We start from the raw sequence: 18,559 nt of genomic DNA on the forward strand, positions 1-18,559 counted from the left end.
CATGCCAAGTTTGTTGCTGTGGACTTGAATCCACAGAGACCAAAAGGAATAAGTGTAAACAGTCCTCACTTCTTTGGTTTGAAACTATTAACTCATACTGAAAATATAGGAACAGTGACAATATTTTTATTACTTCCCACTGGAATTTATCATCACAAATTTTGCTCATCATTCAATTAAAAAAATTCAAATCCCTTCACCTGAAGTTCCTGTGAAACTTTCCACCTTGTAGAGGTGTGGCATGGGGATTTTTAAAGCCACACTCCCAGAGCAAACGGAAAACTCCCAGTCCCTTCACAAAGCATGTCAGACCAGCTCTCTGTCCTTCCGTGGTTTATAAATTAAAGCAGAATCAGCACTATACTTCAGTCATGTTGGTAAGAACCAAATACTTCTGCAAATACTAACCAACCTTAAAAAACTCTTCCAGCTGTTTGCTGTTATAGAGAGCAGGGATATTGGCAGAAAACTGCAAGAGATCTTCAGCACATTGCCTTCTTTCTTCAATCACAGTTTCATCAAATCGCCCTGGAACAGACACACAGATTGACAGTTTTAGAAATAACTACACATTTATTTTGCAATAACAACTATGTCGAAAGAAAACAAACGAGACAAAAGCAACCTTCTGGAGACAATGCCCTGAGTCTATGAAAGTCACTCCAACGCTTCAGGAGAACATAGCAAATCTTCAAACTTCCTATTCTCAGTTGTCCCTAGAGTCCCATCTTCTGCAATCCGCTCGGATGATGAAAGCTGGCAGCTACGACAAGAATCCTTCGCCCTCTCACCGTAAGAATATGTGAAGCAACACACTTGATTAGCCAAGAGACACTAACGGATGTCCAGTGTTATCTGACAATAAATGATACATGCACAATTTGACAATATGCCAGTCAGTGTCAGCCTTGATAATGGCCCAAATCCTGTAAGGAGCTGAGCAATCTTCACGTATTCTCAAGAACAACGCACAATATGAGCGGGTAGTAAACAAAGTATTGCTAAAAGCCCCCAAACAGATCTTCAATTCCAAGGTGCCATTTATGGAGGAGACAAAGTGTAGGGGAGATGGTGAAGCCCTGCTACCAGACACTGAAGCTTTCCTCTGAAGTAACTCCATGCAGACAGGGTCTCATCTCCTTCTGGATTCAAGAGGTAAACAGAGCTGGAAGCATCTCATTTACTAAAATGTATGAACCTTCCTTTTTCTCTACCCAGCACCCAAAACATTCCAATTAGAAAAAACATACTTAAAAAACAATCCTACAGTTCACCTGAAGAGATTTACTTCTCAGGAGAAAACCCTTGGATTGCTACCTTAAATTCACATCCTTCACAATTGCACACAACTTATTTTAGCTTTTTATATCAACACCACTTTGTTGTTGAAATAGCTACAAGTTTACAAAAGAAAAAGGGCAGAGGTTAACTGTAATAATTGGAGGAGAATAGAACAGATATTGCAACAGCTATACAGAGGGGAAAAAAGGACTAGGAAGACAAGTTCAAGAAACAGTACTGCTATAACAGCATGACCAGAAAAATAAGAACCACCTGTGACAGCTCTGTGGCAATAACCTTTGAAGAGGACAAAAGAAACATTGAATACAAAAGCAAAATGCATTTATACTTAGAGCAAGCAAAAAAATAATCCCAGAAGAAAGTATCAAAGCAGGAGTCTTTCCAGAAATTCTTCAAGTAAATAGCTCCTGCCCATGCGGTATCAGAAAAAAGAAAATAAAACTAAAAAGACACACATATACTCACAAGATCACAAACAAAGCTTTTGGGGCTTATTTTTCCCATGAAAGAAAAGAAAAGACATCATTGGGCTAATTTTCAGCTGGATTGGTTCCGTGCCTTGCTCACCCTGCCGTTTCAGCTGTACAAACAGGAGCAGCTGTACAAAAGAGTGAGCAACAAGCAAGCAGAAAGAAGGCAAAAGCAATGCTACCACGGTGAGTGGTAACATTGAAATCAGGCCCTATTAAACTGCTCACCAAACTTCCTAAGTCTTCAGAGCAACACTGGGGGTGCATTAGGGCCCTTGGTTCATTCCATGCAAAATTGGACATCATGGAAAGAAAACAACTTCCTTCAGCAAAGCACAGCAGCATGGGCCAGCTAAATGAATCTACAAATTCACACGAACGCTGTTACAATGCAGTAGAAAATCAATGGTGAAGAAGTAAACACTTAACAATACCAGAAACACAAAACTTCTGCAAGAAAGAAAATTTTTAAGATATTTTTCCTTGTTTCTCAAGAATCTCTCCCTGTTTCATTTCATCAAACTCAATAAAAGCTAATTTTGCTTCTCTACATCTTCTCAGTATCTCCACTGGGCTCCAGATAGGACACATCAGGACCAGCTGTGCCAGGGTGACCAGTGTGCATTCACTGACTGCCAGGCAGCTGCAAACCTCACAGGCATGAGCTGAGCATGGCTGGCCCTCAGCAGCACCAAAACACATGCCCTCTTCTTACTCAGCTGTCATTTCAGACTTTGCAGAAGTATAATTACATTTGCAACCACCTTCACTCTCAAATTTAGCTGATATTAGCCGCATTATTAAGGGCTTCGACTTTCTAACAGCACAATTACACAAGCCTTAGTTTCTTAGGACAATGAGCTAAAAAAATAGAAATACATGTTTGAACAGAGCTGTTGAAACATTAGTCACTGTCGCATTTTCCAGCCCATTAGCATCATGATACACTATCAGGAAAACTGCTTTTAGAACTAGAGGGCTTTAGGGGAAGGAAGAACATTAGTCAGTACTGGTTCAGTTCACAGACCTCCTGGCATCTTGCTGGCAGTTTAATTCCCAGGCAACCCTGCCTAACTCCTTCCTCCTTTTCCTTTTTTAGTACTTTCAAGCAATGTTGTATTGCTCAATACTTTCACTGTCACTCTTCTCAAGAAAATGCTCAAAGGTACTTATACAGCCAGCTGACTCTTCCAGCATTTCTATCAGGATGTCACTCTGCATCTAAATCAACATTATTTCTGCTAGTCTTTACAATTCTCAGACATACACACACTTCATTATAGGTATCACATCTTTCTGATATTTTTAAGAAGTGTCAACTACAGCTTTAGCATATAACACAGTTCTTACTCCTCCAGCGATGATCCAGTCAAAATTTCCTATTTACATAAAAAATAAATGTAAGTTCCTGTTAAAAGAATCCACAATTAATTTTGTGGAGCAGATCTGAACAACTAAACACGCAGCAAAGAGTGTGTTCATGTTTCAGTTAGCTTCTCACAAGACTTCCTACTGTACACAACACCGAATTCATAAATATGTTACTTCATTCAGTGTCTTCAAATACAAAGAGCACCCTTATGTGAGCTTTACAATGAAAGTCATCTTTCTGACTCACTGCTAGCAAGTTATCAATATCTGGGGGGGTTTTGTTTTTTTTGGTGTGTTGGGGGGGGTGTAGTATTTTTTTATACTAGAGTCCATTTCTGCAGTTGCTAGATACATTACATGCAGATTTACCCATATTTTGGTAAAATGCCATGTATAGTCAACATATGGCAACAACAAAAAAAAAAAGAAGTAGCTTGAAAGTACTGGAAAAAAAATGTTAATGCGTATTAGGATAGGACAGTAATCACATCCCAGATATAGGTATCATAATTTTAGCTGCTGGATATGTTAAGACATTTTAGATTTCCATGATCAAATTCACTGAGGTTTTTCCTATAGAACAAGTAGGAAATGTTCACGTGAAGTACAGAAAAAGTCAGATGATTTCTTTTTCCCATCCATAGCAATTTTTCTGCTTTGATAAAGCAGCTCTACTGCAACAACATAAAAATACATACACTTTGTGGCAAGTCTTTAGTTGCATGAAATATGGAAGCACAGCACTACACATTTGTTTTTAAATGCATCTCAGTTCCCCACACCATCTCCTGAAACTCTGAGTGCTGAACTGGAGATGCTCCTCAGCTTTAACACTTCTACTACAACTAAGTGCAACTGTCAGAACCACCAATGCCCATTTTGCAAACTGTACCCTCAGCAAACAATAGGTAAATACATTATTTAAAGCACAGGTATCAAAAAAAAAAAAAAAAAAACACATAACACCAGTTGCCAGCAATTCTACTCAAAGGTTAATTAGAAAGTAGTCTAAAAGCTGCAACAATTGTAACATTTCCACAGGGAAGCAACACTGCAGAAATGGTCCATCAAAGCAGCGTGGAAACAAAAGATCTTGAGAGAGATGGACCTTGTAGGTCATCAATAACAGAATGAGACTGAAAACGAGTTTATCAAAACCTTGTTACCTATGAAGATTGTATTTTTCCTCCAGTACAAAAAAAAACCTTAGGATTTTTATTTTAATTTAAAATAAACCATATGGCAGTTACTATGTGCAGTATTGCAATGGAAGGATACACAGTAAAATTTTATGTTGTAAGTACAAAAATAATTCTTAAATTGGAGAGTCAGATAGGGCTGTTCCTTTCAGCTATGTACCAATCATTTAAAATTTGTTTTTACATTACTCCACTTTTCTGTATTCTTTTGTGTCTCAGTTTCATTTAAATGTAGGGGGGTTTGTTTTCATTTAGTTTTAATTTCAAAGAGCTTTTTAGTAATAACTGCATTGAATGCTTCTGTGTATTTCCCTCTCTCACAATGTACATTTCAGTCACTTTTGTTCACAAAATACAATAGAAGAAGGAGGTTTTTCAGAAGGCATTTCACTCAATTCTTCCCCTCCTTACAGAGGAAAATTGTAAAAACGGTTATTTGCAATTGTAGAATTTTAATTTCTTTTTAAATATTTAGGCACCTATACGAGGCACCTATACTCTCATCCACCCTGATTTTCTTTTACCCCTCTCTTTACTCCCCTATGAATAGCTATCACATCTTCTACCTGAAATTAAATTATACTCTGCAAATATTAGCTTTGTAAATCATTTGTCCATGAGAACTCTACCCTGTAAATCAGATTTTAAATAATCTCATAATGAAACTAATACTATATGCTTTATTCAACAATTATTGCCCATGCTCTGACAAAGCACCAAAACTTACCCCACTTCCAACTTCTTAAATAAGCAAAAATAAAATTACATGAAACTTGGACACAATTTGGCTGATGCGAAATACAATTTAAATCAGGAATTTCACCCAGCTCTATGTAGAGAGCCACAAAATCTGCATCAGAATTCAGCTTCATAGGTGAATATTTGCAGGTGTGTCCGAGTCCAGGACATCCCTCTGGCTGCCCTGGCTGTCTCGAGACCCTGGCAGTGGGCTCAGAGACCCTGGCATGAAGTCAAAAACATCTGTGGCTTTGATTTTAGCCTGTGGAAAAAACTGCCAACTTTGTATGAGGAATTACAAGCCACAAGGGTTTGAGTAGTGTAGTAGTTAAATTAACATAGGGTGAAAAAGTAGAATTTTGGGGTTTTTAGAATGTGGTTCAGGGGTACAAGATAGAGGGATTTGGGTATGTCCTAGCCTTCTTCTCCTTCTTCTTGTCCTCCATGTCTTGGTGTGATGGTGACACTTTTCTATTGGTTTAAGGTAGACATGCACTGTCTAACATAGATGATAGGTATTGGCACAATACTGTAAACATAATACACATATTTTCTAGTATAAAATGTAAACACCGCCCGAGGCAACACACAGAATGCCATGGCCAACCTGCTACAAGAGACCTCGGCAGGTCAGAGAAAGAATGTTATAGATAAGGAAAAATAAACAACCTTGAGAAGATGATCCTACACATTTCAGACTCCTTCTTTGGCTGCACGGGCTGGGAAACAAGGATTTTTACAATCTTGGGGTCATCCTGACACACAGAGACACTATAGACCCTGAGACAGGTGAACAAATGTGAAACATACTGGATGCTAAAACATACCAATCTGAGACACATGGAAAATTTGGGAAAATAGCCTCTAGATGACTGCCCAACACTGCTAAAAAATGCCACACAAAGAAAACCTGCAGAAATCAGCAGTAGATATGCACCAAAAAACACCAAATACTGTCTGGGTGCTAAAACGTGCACAACACAGCCAAACCATGCAAAAGCATGTACGGCAATAAACACAAAACCCAGACACAACACATGGAAACTGCAAATACACATGAAGCATGCACTAGAGGTGTGGCAAAAAAATGCCAAAGAAACTCAACACTAAAAATGCTAAAAATATGGTGGAGGAGGGGGGAAGGATGTGGTGGCAGGATGCACAAGGGAAAAAAAAAAGGCAAATCCATGCTGAAGTGTACTGCATGTTAAAAAAAAACACCAAAACATATTCAAAACACATGACAATGGAAAGCAACACTGCAGCAATGCCTAAGAAACAAAATACATTTTTTAAAAGTGCAAGAAGCTTAGAAAAAAAGAGCACATTGGAAATTCATGGCAAAAGATGCCAAACATACTGGACACCCAAAACACCACTGCAGTAATGCCAAACATACTGGGACAACACTGTAAGAAGCAAAATCCACACCAAAAAACACACAGAAATCCCAGACCAGAAACAAGAGCATATGGCAGATGCATTTAAAAAAATGCCAAACATCCTGGACACTAAACCCCTTACAAGGTACATAGAGAAACCATAAACACAAATGAATGGTAATTAAAAAAAAAAAAAACTAAGGAAAAAAACACCAAACTAAACCAACTTGTAAACACCATAAAAAGGATTTAATAAGCCCAAAACGCCTTAGGCTCTGAAAAGCCTGCCTAAGAAACACCTCAGAAACTGAAAACCTCAGCAAAAAGGAAAGAAAAAAAGGATCTGGCAGACACATGCCAAAAAAACCCACCAAACGTGTTCAAAGATTAAAAAACTTTAAAATGCTCAATGGTGAATTGCACATGGTAAATTCATGCTAAAAAGGCCCAGCAAACATACTGGATACACAGAAAAAATCCCACTGGATAACTCACTGAAAAATCATTCAGTGTATGTATGAAAAAAAAAAAAAAAAGAAAAAAAAAAAAAAAAAAAAAAAAAAAAAAAAAAAAAAAAAAACTAAAGAAATCCTGAACAGAAATAACATCATAGTCATGACCTAGGGACCATAGGGACCAAAACCACACCTAAAAACAGACCAAATCCACACTGGAAACCTTTAACCGCAGAAGCACATTAGAAACCAAAAAGCTCATCCAAAACCAAACCAAATGCACATGACAGATGCATGTAAACAAACGTCAATCACTCGTTAGACACTTTAAAAATACAACTTTAAAGTTCTTGGGGAAAAGGTTTCAAAAACAGGTGGTAAATGTACACCAAAAGCAACAGTCAGCAACACCTTAGAAATGCCTCAGAAACACTCAGAGAGCATGCAGCAGATGCATGCAAAAAAGATGCCAAACATGCTGAAAACTCTAAAAAATTGTTGGAAAACACTTAAATATTGTGTGATATATATGTACACCAAAAACACAGCAGCAGTTTGTACTGAAAATGAAGAACATACACTAAAAAAGGTGGTTTTATAAACACAACACTGCTAATTGTGGTAGGTAGAATTCTATACAGTCACACCACTTCACTGGAAGTCCACCTACAGCTCATTCATGAGGACATACACATCAGGATGAAGTTAAGACCTGTAAGAGCTAATTCCTTTTTGTCACCTGTTTCTCCTGCAGAGTCACAATCCTCTTGCAGATTGAAATATGTAAAACTGATCTCAAAAACCTAGCTAGATAAAACTGACAATTGCAATCAAATGGCCATATTTTTTTTCTTTAACTACCATTTAATACAGGCTCATCAATAAAAATCAAACAGCTCATCTATAAAATACTTTATTTGCTGTTCAAGCGCTGTTCACAAAGCTAATATAGACTTTATGCTCCTGAAAACAGGGAGTGTATGTTGTAAAGATGCAAAACTTATACATCAATAAATATCTCAGCTACTATGTCTAACGTGGAGGCAAGGAGATAAACCCTTATACATTACAAAAACAAATAAAAGCATCAAGTTATGATACCAGCACACCTACAAGTTGAGTAGAAAAAGCACAAGGAAAATTTTTGATCCAGCTACAAAACAAGATGTATTTATAGATATTGAGTTATCAAAGAATTTCAGCAGGTCAGGAAGAAATCATGCTTACCAAACACTATTGCTTTGGCAAAAGGTGGGAAGAGCTCTGTGTGTCTGCATAGGTTTTTATGAATTTGCCAAAGATCTTTGTGCAGTTTCTTAAAGTCACTGTATCTCTTCCAAACGACTATCTGAAGCAGAGAAACCAGAGAGGAGTATTAGTGAGGCTCATTGTTCATATTACATCATACCACAAATCCAGTGGGTTAATCACATCAGACCACCAACTCCAGCAAATTTGTTTAACAAAAATATACAGTCTGAACTGCCAACTGTAGCAAGCAAAAACAAAAGGTCATTACCTGTCCCCAACTTGCATTTTGGCTAACAACACTACAGTGCATAGAGAAAAACTGAGTAAAAGCTGAAAGGAGGGCAAAGGCAGTGCTGTTTCAGTCATTCTGAGATCCAGACCTACACAGACAGCCAGTAAGAGAGGAAAAAACACCGAACAGGAGTGTTGCACTATCCAACAGCACACTGTGCCTGGTGCAGCTGCAGGTGTGGGGAAGAGACACAACAGCTAAAGAGAAAACCAGGGAAGAGAAATCCCAACACAAGCAAGGGACTTTTAAGGGCAATACATTAAGCACCCAGGACTAGAAAACAGCTCCTAAGTTGTGTATGTAAAGCGTTGATCATATATAAATGCAAGCCCTCATCTTAAATGTCTTTTTGTAATAACACAAAAAAAAAAAACAACAATATGCTCCTTTTGTAATCTAGACAAAAAACTCCATCTTAGGAATATAAAGATGTTATTGCTTCATTATACCAGCTATTCCTGATCCATCCTTTCCAGAATGTAGTCATCTCCCAGTCAGGTATCTACCTTATCCTTCTTCAATCTCATTCTTTCCATTCAAGAAAGGAGGAGAACCCAGTAGGAAAATCAAACCAATGAAAGGAGTAAACTATGAAATTTACACGTGACTGCTACTGGATTTGTTATCAGGATGAATAGATATTAAAAAAGATTTTTTTTATATCCTGACCTCATTTTTGGCCAAACTCACTAAGCCATCACAATAAACCTCAACACTAATGTAAAGTGATTAAAGCAGAACAGAGGGAAAAAAACAAGGAGATAGAGTGCAAGCATTCAGCAGTTAATTCCACAGTTGCACCAGTCAAATGTCTCAATTAACTTAAAACAACAAACACAACTTTAAATATTCCACATATTTCTGAATGATTTACCAGGTTGCCTTCTCATGAGCAATCATAATTGAAAAGGCTGATTTTTTTTCAAGCAAACCAGATTTAGAGCTAAGCAAAAGGTTTAGTCTTAGAGCATTTTTGTAGTGTATTTTTTTAAATACTGCAATCAGAGGCCTTTTAAGTTTCAGCAGATGCAAATCCTACCTACAGAACGATGTAGACACAAGGTAAGAGGACTGTCAACAGTGGATATGCAAAGCTTTAGTGTGGCAACACTCTACCCACCTTATAAATTCAGCTGTACTGGAACCATCAGTCCTGATTCAGGCCCCCTTATTTTGGCACACATTTTCATGACTTAATTACAGCTGGTACTCAGTGAAGTGTAACATGCAAGTGAGGAATCTCAAGAAGGCAAACTAGTCATCTTGCTATCAGAAATAATAATTTTTCAATGTTATATTTTTATCTAATCCAATAGCCAGAGAGTGCATGATTAGCACTTCTTGAGCAGCATGCACATAGAACACAAAATTGCTTAAGATGGTGAATTCTTTAAACATTAAGTTACTGTATTGTCAGTACTTGGAGACAACATGAAAATCTGCCAGAAAATAAGAGCATGAGATTTCATTCCACTAAAAAAGCATCATTTTTCACTGCTACAAGTGATCACTCAATAGTCAAGAGGAAAAAAATAAATATCCCTAAGTAACTTGCATAGCAAAAGCAGTAAAGGTTATCCTAAACCTTTTAGACGCTCGTGGAAAACATGCCTTTGCATGCATGTGGCCCAGCAAAGTTAGCAAAGTTCCCACTCTAACATCCTCATTAGAAATTAGATTTGGAGGAAGGACACATTGTACTTTAAAGCCCAATGAAGCACAGCAAGTATATCATAAAACATATGTTACACTTGTAACGCAATAAGGTGCTTGTCATGGCGAGAGCCAGTAGATCTCTATTAACTCATGCACCTCATCTGTTCCACAATGAATAAGCCTTTCTCCCAAATGAAAAGGAAAAAAAACCCACAGGACTACCTTAGATGCAATTGCCTTACACACCACATTGTCACCATCAGTCTCCAGGAGCAAGGACATCAAAGTTAGGTCTGGCCTTTCTGTATCTTCTGTCCCCACACAAAACTTCACATTGATCTATTTCATTCTTTCAAGAGGGAAGCCCTTACAAGGTTCTCTTCCTTCCTGCCCCAACAACAACAAGCTGGGATTACACTGAGCTCTAACTGACTGCAGTGGGACAAGTGCTGTAATCAAGATTTGTATCCCAAAGGGCAGCCAAAAGATGTGACAGAAAACTGTCAAGTGGAGTTGAGGTCACAGCACACAGCCTTATGAGCAGCTGTATATATGTAAAGAATGTATTAACATCACAGCAGCAGCATTAAGAGACACCTGGAGGAGGAGGCAGGCACAGATAAGTGGTCCTACATGGATGTGGGAAGCAGGTTGCATAAGACACATCCTAAAGCCATGAGGTGGTTTTGTGCACAAAATTTCCCATTCAATTACTCATTGAGCATTCTGGAAAACTGAGGTAAATTTCTTTTCAGTGGGAGCAGGTTAAGGGCATATTCTTTTTCTTCCAAAGGCTGCCCACAGTTTTTTTTTTTTACCGTAAGAGGCCATCTAACAGAAAAGTTCTCAAGGTATGAGGGTTTCTGACTACAATTCCCCCTTACATCAACTACCATTTAGGATATTCCTTGTAATTATCTGTTCTCAGATAATGCTTATAACAGATTCATCCTGCACTTAACATGCTGTCACATGCAGAATAATTAATATAGTACAATGCAGGGTGGAAAAGGGCAACTATTAAGAAGTTCATCTCATATTTATGTCCTCTTATTGTCTAGAGCATGTGAAACTCTGCATGGGTAACCTATAGCCACAAATCAAAGCAACAGCTAAAAGATATGTTTTTGCTATTGTGTCAAAACTACTTAACACATATTCATGCAATACTCTAGCTGAAAGACACTTACAATATATTTTTCTGATGAATGGACTCATCAACAGCTCTTATAAAGTGCTTTTCCTCACAAATGAAGATTAAGGTAATGGCAGAATGTACTCATGGATAGGTTCAATTCAGGAGTCTCCCTGGAAAAGGTGAACATCAAGCTACAAACTACAGTAATACACTTCTAAACTAGATCCATGATCATCTCTCATTCTGATAGGTTATTTTAATCTCCTAGAGATTTAACAAAATGCAAAAAGTACAGATGCTCATGCTTGCCTGATCCTCAAGATTTCAAAGAAGGATGCATAAAGGGGTGTTAGATGTATTAGCTAATTCTCACCTCTGCTAAGCCACTAATCAGTAACTCTTTGTTTGACCACACAGAGATCCAATGAATTCAGTTATGATCTCTTCTTTCATCAACTATGCAGGTTCTCCTCAGCTGTAGTAAGAGACTGCGCCAGAAACTGAACATATGCACGTGTTACACAATGTCTGAAAAGTTATAAAGTTGTGCTTTTGAGGGAAGATTTTGCAGGTACATAGTATAATAGTAACCATGTCAAGTCACTAGTCCAGAAAAAAACAATCAAGGGGGGTAAAAATTTTTCTTAATTAAAAAGAAAAAAAATCCACAATGCATACACACAGTGTATTTTTCTCTCTCAATAAACGACTCCTGTGACAGACTTTTGAGGTATTTAAGAGGCACAAGAATAGAGCAGACCCTTATTCACAGACTCTTCAGAAGAGGCAAAGAACAAGCAATTTTAAGGTTTGTCGAAATATATCACTGGAAAATACTAAAGGAACCTCGGAAATATCAGCATAATATATATGACTTGCAGTCACGTATAACTCCTAGACTCCTCCATTCTCCCTCTTCACTAACAGACAGAAATGGTGTGGGCTTTTCAGTGAAGCAATGGTTAAAGAGAAAAAGAGTACCTACAGCTGAGACCTAAGACTTGAATTGTGGACTGATCTCTAATTTTACCAGTAGGAGTTAAGTAACCATCAATTTGCCTATTTCAGCCCCGAGAAAAGAGCTTGTAAAGTTATCAAAGCAGTTTTGACATCAAAAGGCACTTTACTCCCTAAGACTTTGTTTCAAGTCACCATTCATCACTGAGGGATGAAATGCATGGTGTTACACTCGCTACTGTTTTTAACTATGAAAGCTAAAACAAATGGAAACATACAAAAATTGTTGGCTCAATTACAAGGATAAAACACACAGAAACTGCTAAATTACATCAAAGATGCTTCAAAAGGCATAGTGTAATTCATAAAAACATTTGCACAAGTTTAAACTGTTACCTCCTGGACATCCTCTGGATTTTTTCTTGAAACAATCTGAAAGGTAAAACAAAAATGAAACCACATAAGTCCTTGGATTTTCAGTTTGGAAGATAAAGAGTAACATACAATGATTTGTTGCTGAAGAGAAAAGTCTGGAAAAAGGCAAACAGCTGCATGGTCCTGCGCACTCAGGAAGTTTTGATTTAGTTTTAGAGAAGTCAAATACCCAAAGACAACTCAGTGAGGGATTTCAGCAGCAGTCAGTCATGGTCACACATAAAGACATACATTCTAGGCAGAATGGCACAAAGGCATCTCTCAAAACAAACCTACATACAGCACATCTCCTATCATCTTTCCAGCCTCTTCCTATTAATTCATATTAGGGCCACATTACTCCCAATAAGAAGAGCTCACTAAGGCTACTTGGCTTAATAAAAGCTCCAAACAACCTCGCTGAGAATGTGAGGATTTGTATTTAGTAAGACAGTATTTCCACTTTACTTACAATCACCAGAGCGCAGACACGTCTGACTATCCTTGCGTATTTGTTTCTCCTTAAAAACTCTTGGCCTAATTAATTATAAATTACTTTGTCCAGGGGAAAACTGCAGTGAAAATCAGGCTTGGCTGCACACCATAAAGAAGGCTGTATTTCGTCAAGATTTTTTTTCCTTTAAATAAATATTGATCACAAAAGCCTTTGTAATCCAAGTTTTGTACTGGTCTTATAAAGAGCAGTAAGAGCATATCCCCCCAGACATACAAATCAAAGAGACACATCTTTAATTCATAACTGCAATTATCTTCTGCAAGTCAGTATATCCTCCATCGCAAGAGCCAAAGCTGTTTAACAAAATAATTAGTCTATTGTTAGCTAAAGCAGAATAGGGCATTCTTAATGCAACTGGGACTGTCCTCAGCGACACACCCCGGAATAATTGATGCCCTGAAGAGGTGATGCGTGCAAGGAAGCGCAGGGAGCCCACAGCACTTGCACCCCAGAGATTCACACATTGTCCCGCCGCTCCGCAAGCACCACACAGCTGCTGCTCTGAGATGGAAGCCACCGAATCCACACTTTCCTCTTGCTAAGTGACAATAGCATACCTCTTACATCTCCCACAAACTTAGCCCTCTTCCTCACTTCCATTTTGCAAGAATCCTTGCCAAAGCCTCCCAGATTTTGTACCATCCGTTTACTACAGCCCAGCCACTCATCCCTCACACAGTTTGGAGAGAAGATGGAAAAGAGAAGCGTTTCCTTCTCTAGCAATCTCCCAAAAAACCTGAAACATTTTCTTTCACAGCTCCATGTTCTCTTTCTCACCTTGCAAACCAAAGTCCTCTTCTTCCAGCGTAGTCTACATTGATAAATCCCTTCTCAACTTTTCCTCACTCTTGAGTAATCTAACATTTGGCAACTTTACCAAATGTTAACCTTGGTGGCTGTTGCTCTTTCATTCACTAGCAGGCAGTTTATAAATACAATTGGTAAATAATCCTAACTTCCTTTTCTAATAGCTGGCTTACTAGATGCAAGGAGTCTGTAGAGCTGGGGGAAGAAAATATCACAGACATGGCTACACATCACAGAGAACACCAAAGGGCAGACACCAACTGTTTTGCTTTGCAGTTCACCTTTAGTTAAAGCCTTGCAACAGTTTTGGCAGCTAGGTAAGTTACCAGATGGGCAGAAGGAGACCCAGAGAGATGAGTAATTACCCAGCCAGTTAGTAAGAATCTGGAATAAAACCCAGAGGCCCTGTTTCACACTTGTTCTTATGTTACACCGCCTTCTATATCTCCCAGCCATGCCAACTTTAAGTCAGTATGTAATAATTTATGTGTTGTCCTACTTTGTTCTTCATATCCTTTTCTGAAGGTCAATCTCACAAGAGGTCTGCCCCTTCCTCCCAATCTATAGTCAACCTAGAGACTTGGCAAAGATGACCCAACCCCCTAAATTTCCCCATTTACTTTTTTTAATCCTTCCCCAAGGATCAATGCAGTCAATTCCTTCTGCCAATCTGTAACACAAGCAACTATAACCTATTTTCAAAAATATCATTAGGATACCCACCAATGAGCTAAGCAGTGTGTAATTACTGCACAAGACCCTGAAAACAGAGATCCTACAAAGATCCTCAACGTCAAGAAAAGTACTTCAGATTATCCCATTCTTCATCTGACATGCAGATAGCCAACATAACTCATTAGAATTTTAATTATCATTAATAACTGTAATCTTCCAAATTCTCTAAACTTTTATTAGTGCCCTATATTTTCAGGTACCGTTACAGAACACTCCTCATATCATAACTTGCTAATATATATCTGTTTCTTTGCATTTGGAAATGGGTATTAAAAAGCCAATATTCATTTAACCTTGTCTGCATTTACAATTATGTTACAGTTTACAAGTAAATAAAATATATATTCTCTGCTATACAAACAAAACTTATAAGAAAAAAGCTGCAATAATGATAGAAGCACCCAGAAGAGACTGCATGGGGAGTTATGCCGTGGGCCAGATGTTTAGGACACACTAAACAAGTGCTTTCTTATCCATAATTATTTATCTACATTACATTGCAACAGAAAGTTCCTTTCATTTAATTTCACATAGGATTCACTCACATACTACACTAAGGAGCCACAAATCTCCACTAATACATACTGACTACCCTAGGTCCCAGCCAGAATGATATTCAACACAATGGGAAGGTCCACCTCACTTTTTTCCTGGCAGTCCCCCAAAGTTGCTGAGCTGATGCTCAACAAATACAGCTGGAGTGCTGTGATATCAACCATGGAGCCAGATCACCACAGGAACAGGAGGGAGGAATAGGAGGAAAGAAACAGAAAGGGTACTTGATATGTACACTAAATCCTTTTTAAATCATTTCATTCAATTTCCCAAATCCTCATTTCAAGTACTGTATAATAGATTACCAGACAGAGCCCTGCAGAAACAAAAGTTATTTATATTTCAGCACTTGGGAGTCCAAAGCATCCTTTACTGCAAAAAAAAAAAGAAATAATTTTTCACTTTAAGGATTTTAGCTATCAAAACACTGTGAAGAATTAATGATCTCTGGTTAGGTCAGTTGAATTTGGACAGCTCACACACTGGTCAGCTCCTTGCTCTGCGCTAAATCAAGCACACCACCTGATTCTGCACTGCCTCACTTGGAAAGGCACCAGAGCACCCACAGTTTGTGGGACAAGGAGAGAGAATGACATCCCTAACTAGGCAGCCACAACTTGATTTTGAACAATTCTACAGAAACCAAAACATCACAGAGAAATTTAACTGGCCTTAGCCAATAAGAACAAAGCACCAGAGCAAAATAAGTAGCAGAAGTCTTGGCTCATTCCTGTTAGCCCTTATTTCACTGACACAACTTTTTAGTACACACACACACTTGGGCCATCAAGAGCAACTGCAGAAAGATGTGATGGTACTGTTTTCCTCTCTGCAACTACTTCAGGAAAGGCTTTTTAAATTACATACACCATAGGGAAAAGCAACTCTTTTTCCTCTTCACAAATACTAAGTTGTATTGGACTAAAAAGAACAGTTTAAACATATTTGTGTCTGGTGAACTTGGAGAGATAGATGGAGAGATAGATAGATAGATAGATAGATAGATAGACAGATAGATGGATGACCAAAACCAATTTTTTTAATTTTTCATTTTACAAGTCATACAAACTGATCATAGGCTAACAACCCCTGACATTACAATCTGTATACATAATACAAAATGTTGTATTCTTTGAATTAAGAGGAGGGTGCTTATAAGCATACCTTGCTCTCACAGGAAGGATGTCTACCGCTGCAGTAACTACGAGATCACAGGTCATTTAAAGAAACTCTGTCTCTCTGTGATACCTTCTGATGCTCTCAATATATCCACCACATCTGTGAGCTAAACTGCTACTCCCCTTGAACCTATCTCCACGTTATTGACTTACTTGCCTTTCTTTTTTGGTTTAATAGGAAAGTGGAAGAGAAAAGAAAGCAAGGAATTTCCCTAAGAGAACAGCCGGAGCTTTCATCAAAACCAGCACCACAGCAGCTCTCCCAACATTTGCAGCAGCTTTCCTGCTTCCCATGCTAGGCCTGAGTGACCCAGAGCGCTCGGCCCGCCCGGGCTGGCCCGTCCCGGGCGCGCTCAGCCTCCGTGCGCGGCTCTGGCAGCTCCGCGCCGCCGGCGTGGGCGAGCGGAGCCCCCGCGCGCCGCTCCCTCCCGGCTCCTCCCGAGCGCGCTGCTGCGCTGCGGGGCTGCCAGGAACGCTGGGCAATCCCACCGCAACCTACCCACGACATCTGGGGCGGAAGAACGGGGGGAAAAGAGAAGGAGCTGTTTGTTTTTAAGCTACTCTCGCATGCCCTGCAACGCACAGCAAGGAAATCGAGAGTTAATTGCAAAGCGCGTCTGAGGCCATTACACCGTTGCGAGGCTACAAGTTTGCAGGAGGCGACCGGGGCTCGGCTCGGGAGGTGCCGCCGTGCTCCACCTACCCACCCTCCCTCCCACTCTCCCACCCGTGTCCCGCACAGGGGCTTCCACGCCGCGGCCGGGCACGGCAGCCGCGAGCGCGGTTCCGCACCCAGCGGCGGCTTTACAGCCCGAATGCGGGGTAGGCCGGGCGCGGGGAGCTGCGGAGGCGAGGGGCTGGGCGGCGGCCGCCGACTCACCCGCGCCGTGACCTTGTAGACGGTGTGGCCGCGGGGGTGGCGGCGCGGCTCCGTCACGGTGTAGAAGCGGGCCAGGTCGGCGCCGCGCTCCCGCGGGCTCAGCATCCTGCTGCTGCCCCCGCCGCGCCGCCCGCCCGGCCGGCACAGGCGGAAGCGGCGCCCGGGAACGCCCCGCCCCGCCCCGCCCGGGCGGTGCCGGGCGCCCGGCCCGGGGAGCCCCGCTCGGCCGCCGCGGGATGCTCGGGTGCGCGGGTCCCCGGCTCGCCGTCCTTCCCCGAGGCTGACAGTCCGCGCCGCAGGGATGAGGCCGAGGTGTCACGGCCCAGACGTGGCAGGCACGGCCCGGCGGCGGCGCGGCCCCGTTCCAGGCGTTCTGCGAGGGCACGGTCGTGGGGGATTTACACTTGGCGGGGACTGACCGCCGAGCCCCTCGCTCACACGGGCGCCCGTGGCCTCTACAAATCCGTAATGAGCCCCTGGTACGGCGCTCCCAGCGTCTGCCGTGGGCTATTTTAGGCTGTGCTGCCCTAAATCCATAGGCCTGTAATGCAGAAATGACTCACGAATTTTAAAGAGGAACGCTACCAGAAAGGCAAGTTTGATGGTTATCGAGTCACCATGTTTTGTGTGTTCTGTCTCCTCCAGGTTCTCCAAGCTGCACCTGGACTTCTCCCTGCGAATGGGCTCTCGTGCGTGCACAGGTCTGCAGAACACTTTGGCTTTAGGAAACCCTCCAGGGTTTGAGGGGCATTGCTTCAGTGCTAAGGAGCATAACTTTGTGCCGCAGGACCTTGTCCTTTTGTAAGATTACCTTCAGTTTCTTTTCTGTAGTGCGGTCTGTACCAATGTAGATCTTACACCTCATATTATATAAACTGTTTCGATTTTTTTTAAATCCCTGTGCTTTCATTCATTTGATTGCAGATGTTAAAAACCAGCTTTTCCTTACCAGGTTATTAATATGTCTGCTCTCATGCAGGTTTTTGACATAAAGTATTTAACAATACTTAACTGCATGTCTTTGTGAAAGATGAGTCTCTTGTACTGAAGTTCATAGTAAGCACGTGCCTCTCCTTTGAGGAACATTTTCTTGAGGAAGAGGGAAGAAAGAGGACACTGGTTGTCAGCAGCTCACTTGTCACTCTCCCTTATCCTCTGAGAGGGGAAGAACATGTCTTTTACATCTTGTGCTGGTATGTAGAACTTCATGGAAGTTCTATAAGTTATCAAAAGTTTGCAAATTCAAGTACTTGGGGGAGAGA

The 18,559-nt window shown here is 40.5% G+C and overlaps 1 protein-coding gene across 5 annotated transcripts in view; it reads right to left on the reverse strand.

The window, feature by feature from the left end:
* RPS6KC1 (ribosomal protein S6 kinase C1) overlaps positions 1 to 17,464 on the reverse strand; it is an 86,499-nt gene extending 69,035 nt beyond the window's left edge. For 3 of the 5 annotated variants that reach the window (XM_068185710.1, XM_068185711.1, XM_068185713.1), the window contains exons 1-4: positions 17,298 to 17,464; positions 12,608 to 12,643; positions 8,145 to 8,265; positions 413 to 528 (exon numbers count right to left, since the gene is read on the reverse strand). In XM_068185710.1, coding sequence (XP_068041811.1) covers positions 413 to 528; positions 8,145 to 8,265; positions 12,608 to 12,643; positions 17,298 to 17,402 — 378 coding nt within the window. In that variant the 5' untranslated portion in view covers positions 17,403 to 17,464. The remainder of the gene's footprint in view (positions 1 to 412; positions 529 to 8,144; positions 8,266 to 12,607; positions 12,644 to 17,297) is intronic. The other 2 variants (XM_068185712.1, XM_068185709.1) reach the window with 1 other exon arrangement.
* Between the last annotated feature and the right edge of the window lie 1,095 nt (positions 17,465 to 18,559).

Source organism: Anomalospiza imberbis, chromosome 3 (genome assembly GCF_031753505.1).
Source record: "Anomalospiza imberbis isolate Cuckoo-Finch-1a 21T00152 chromosome 3, ASM3175350v1, whole genome shotgun sequence".
Lineage (NCBI taxonomy): Eukaryota > Metazoa > Chordata > Aves > Passeriformes > Viduidae > Anomalospiza > Anomalospiza imberbis.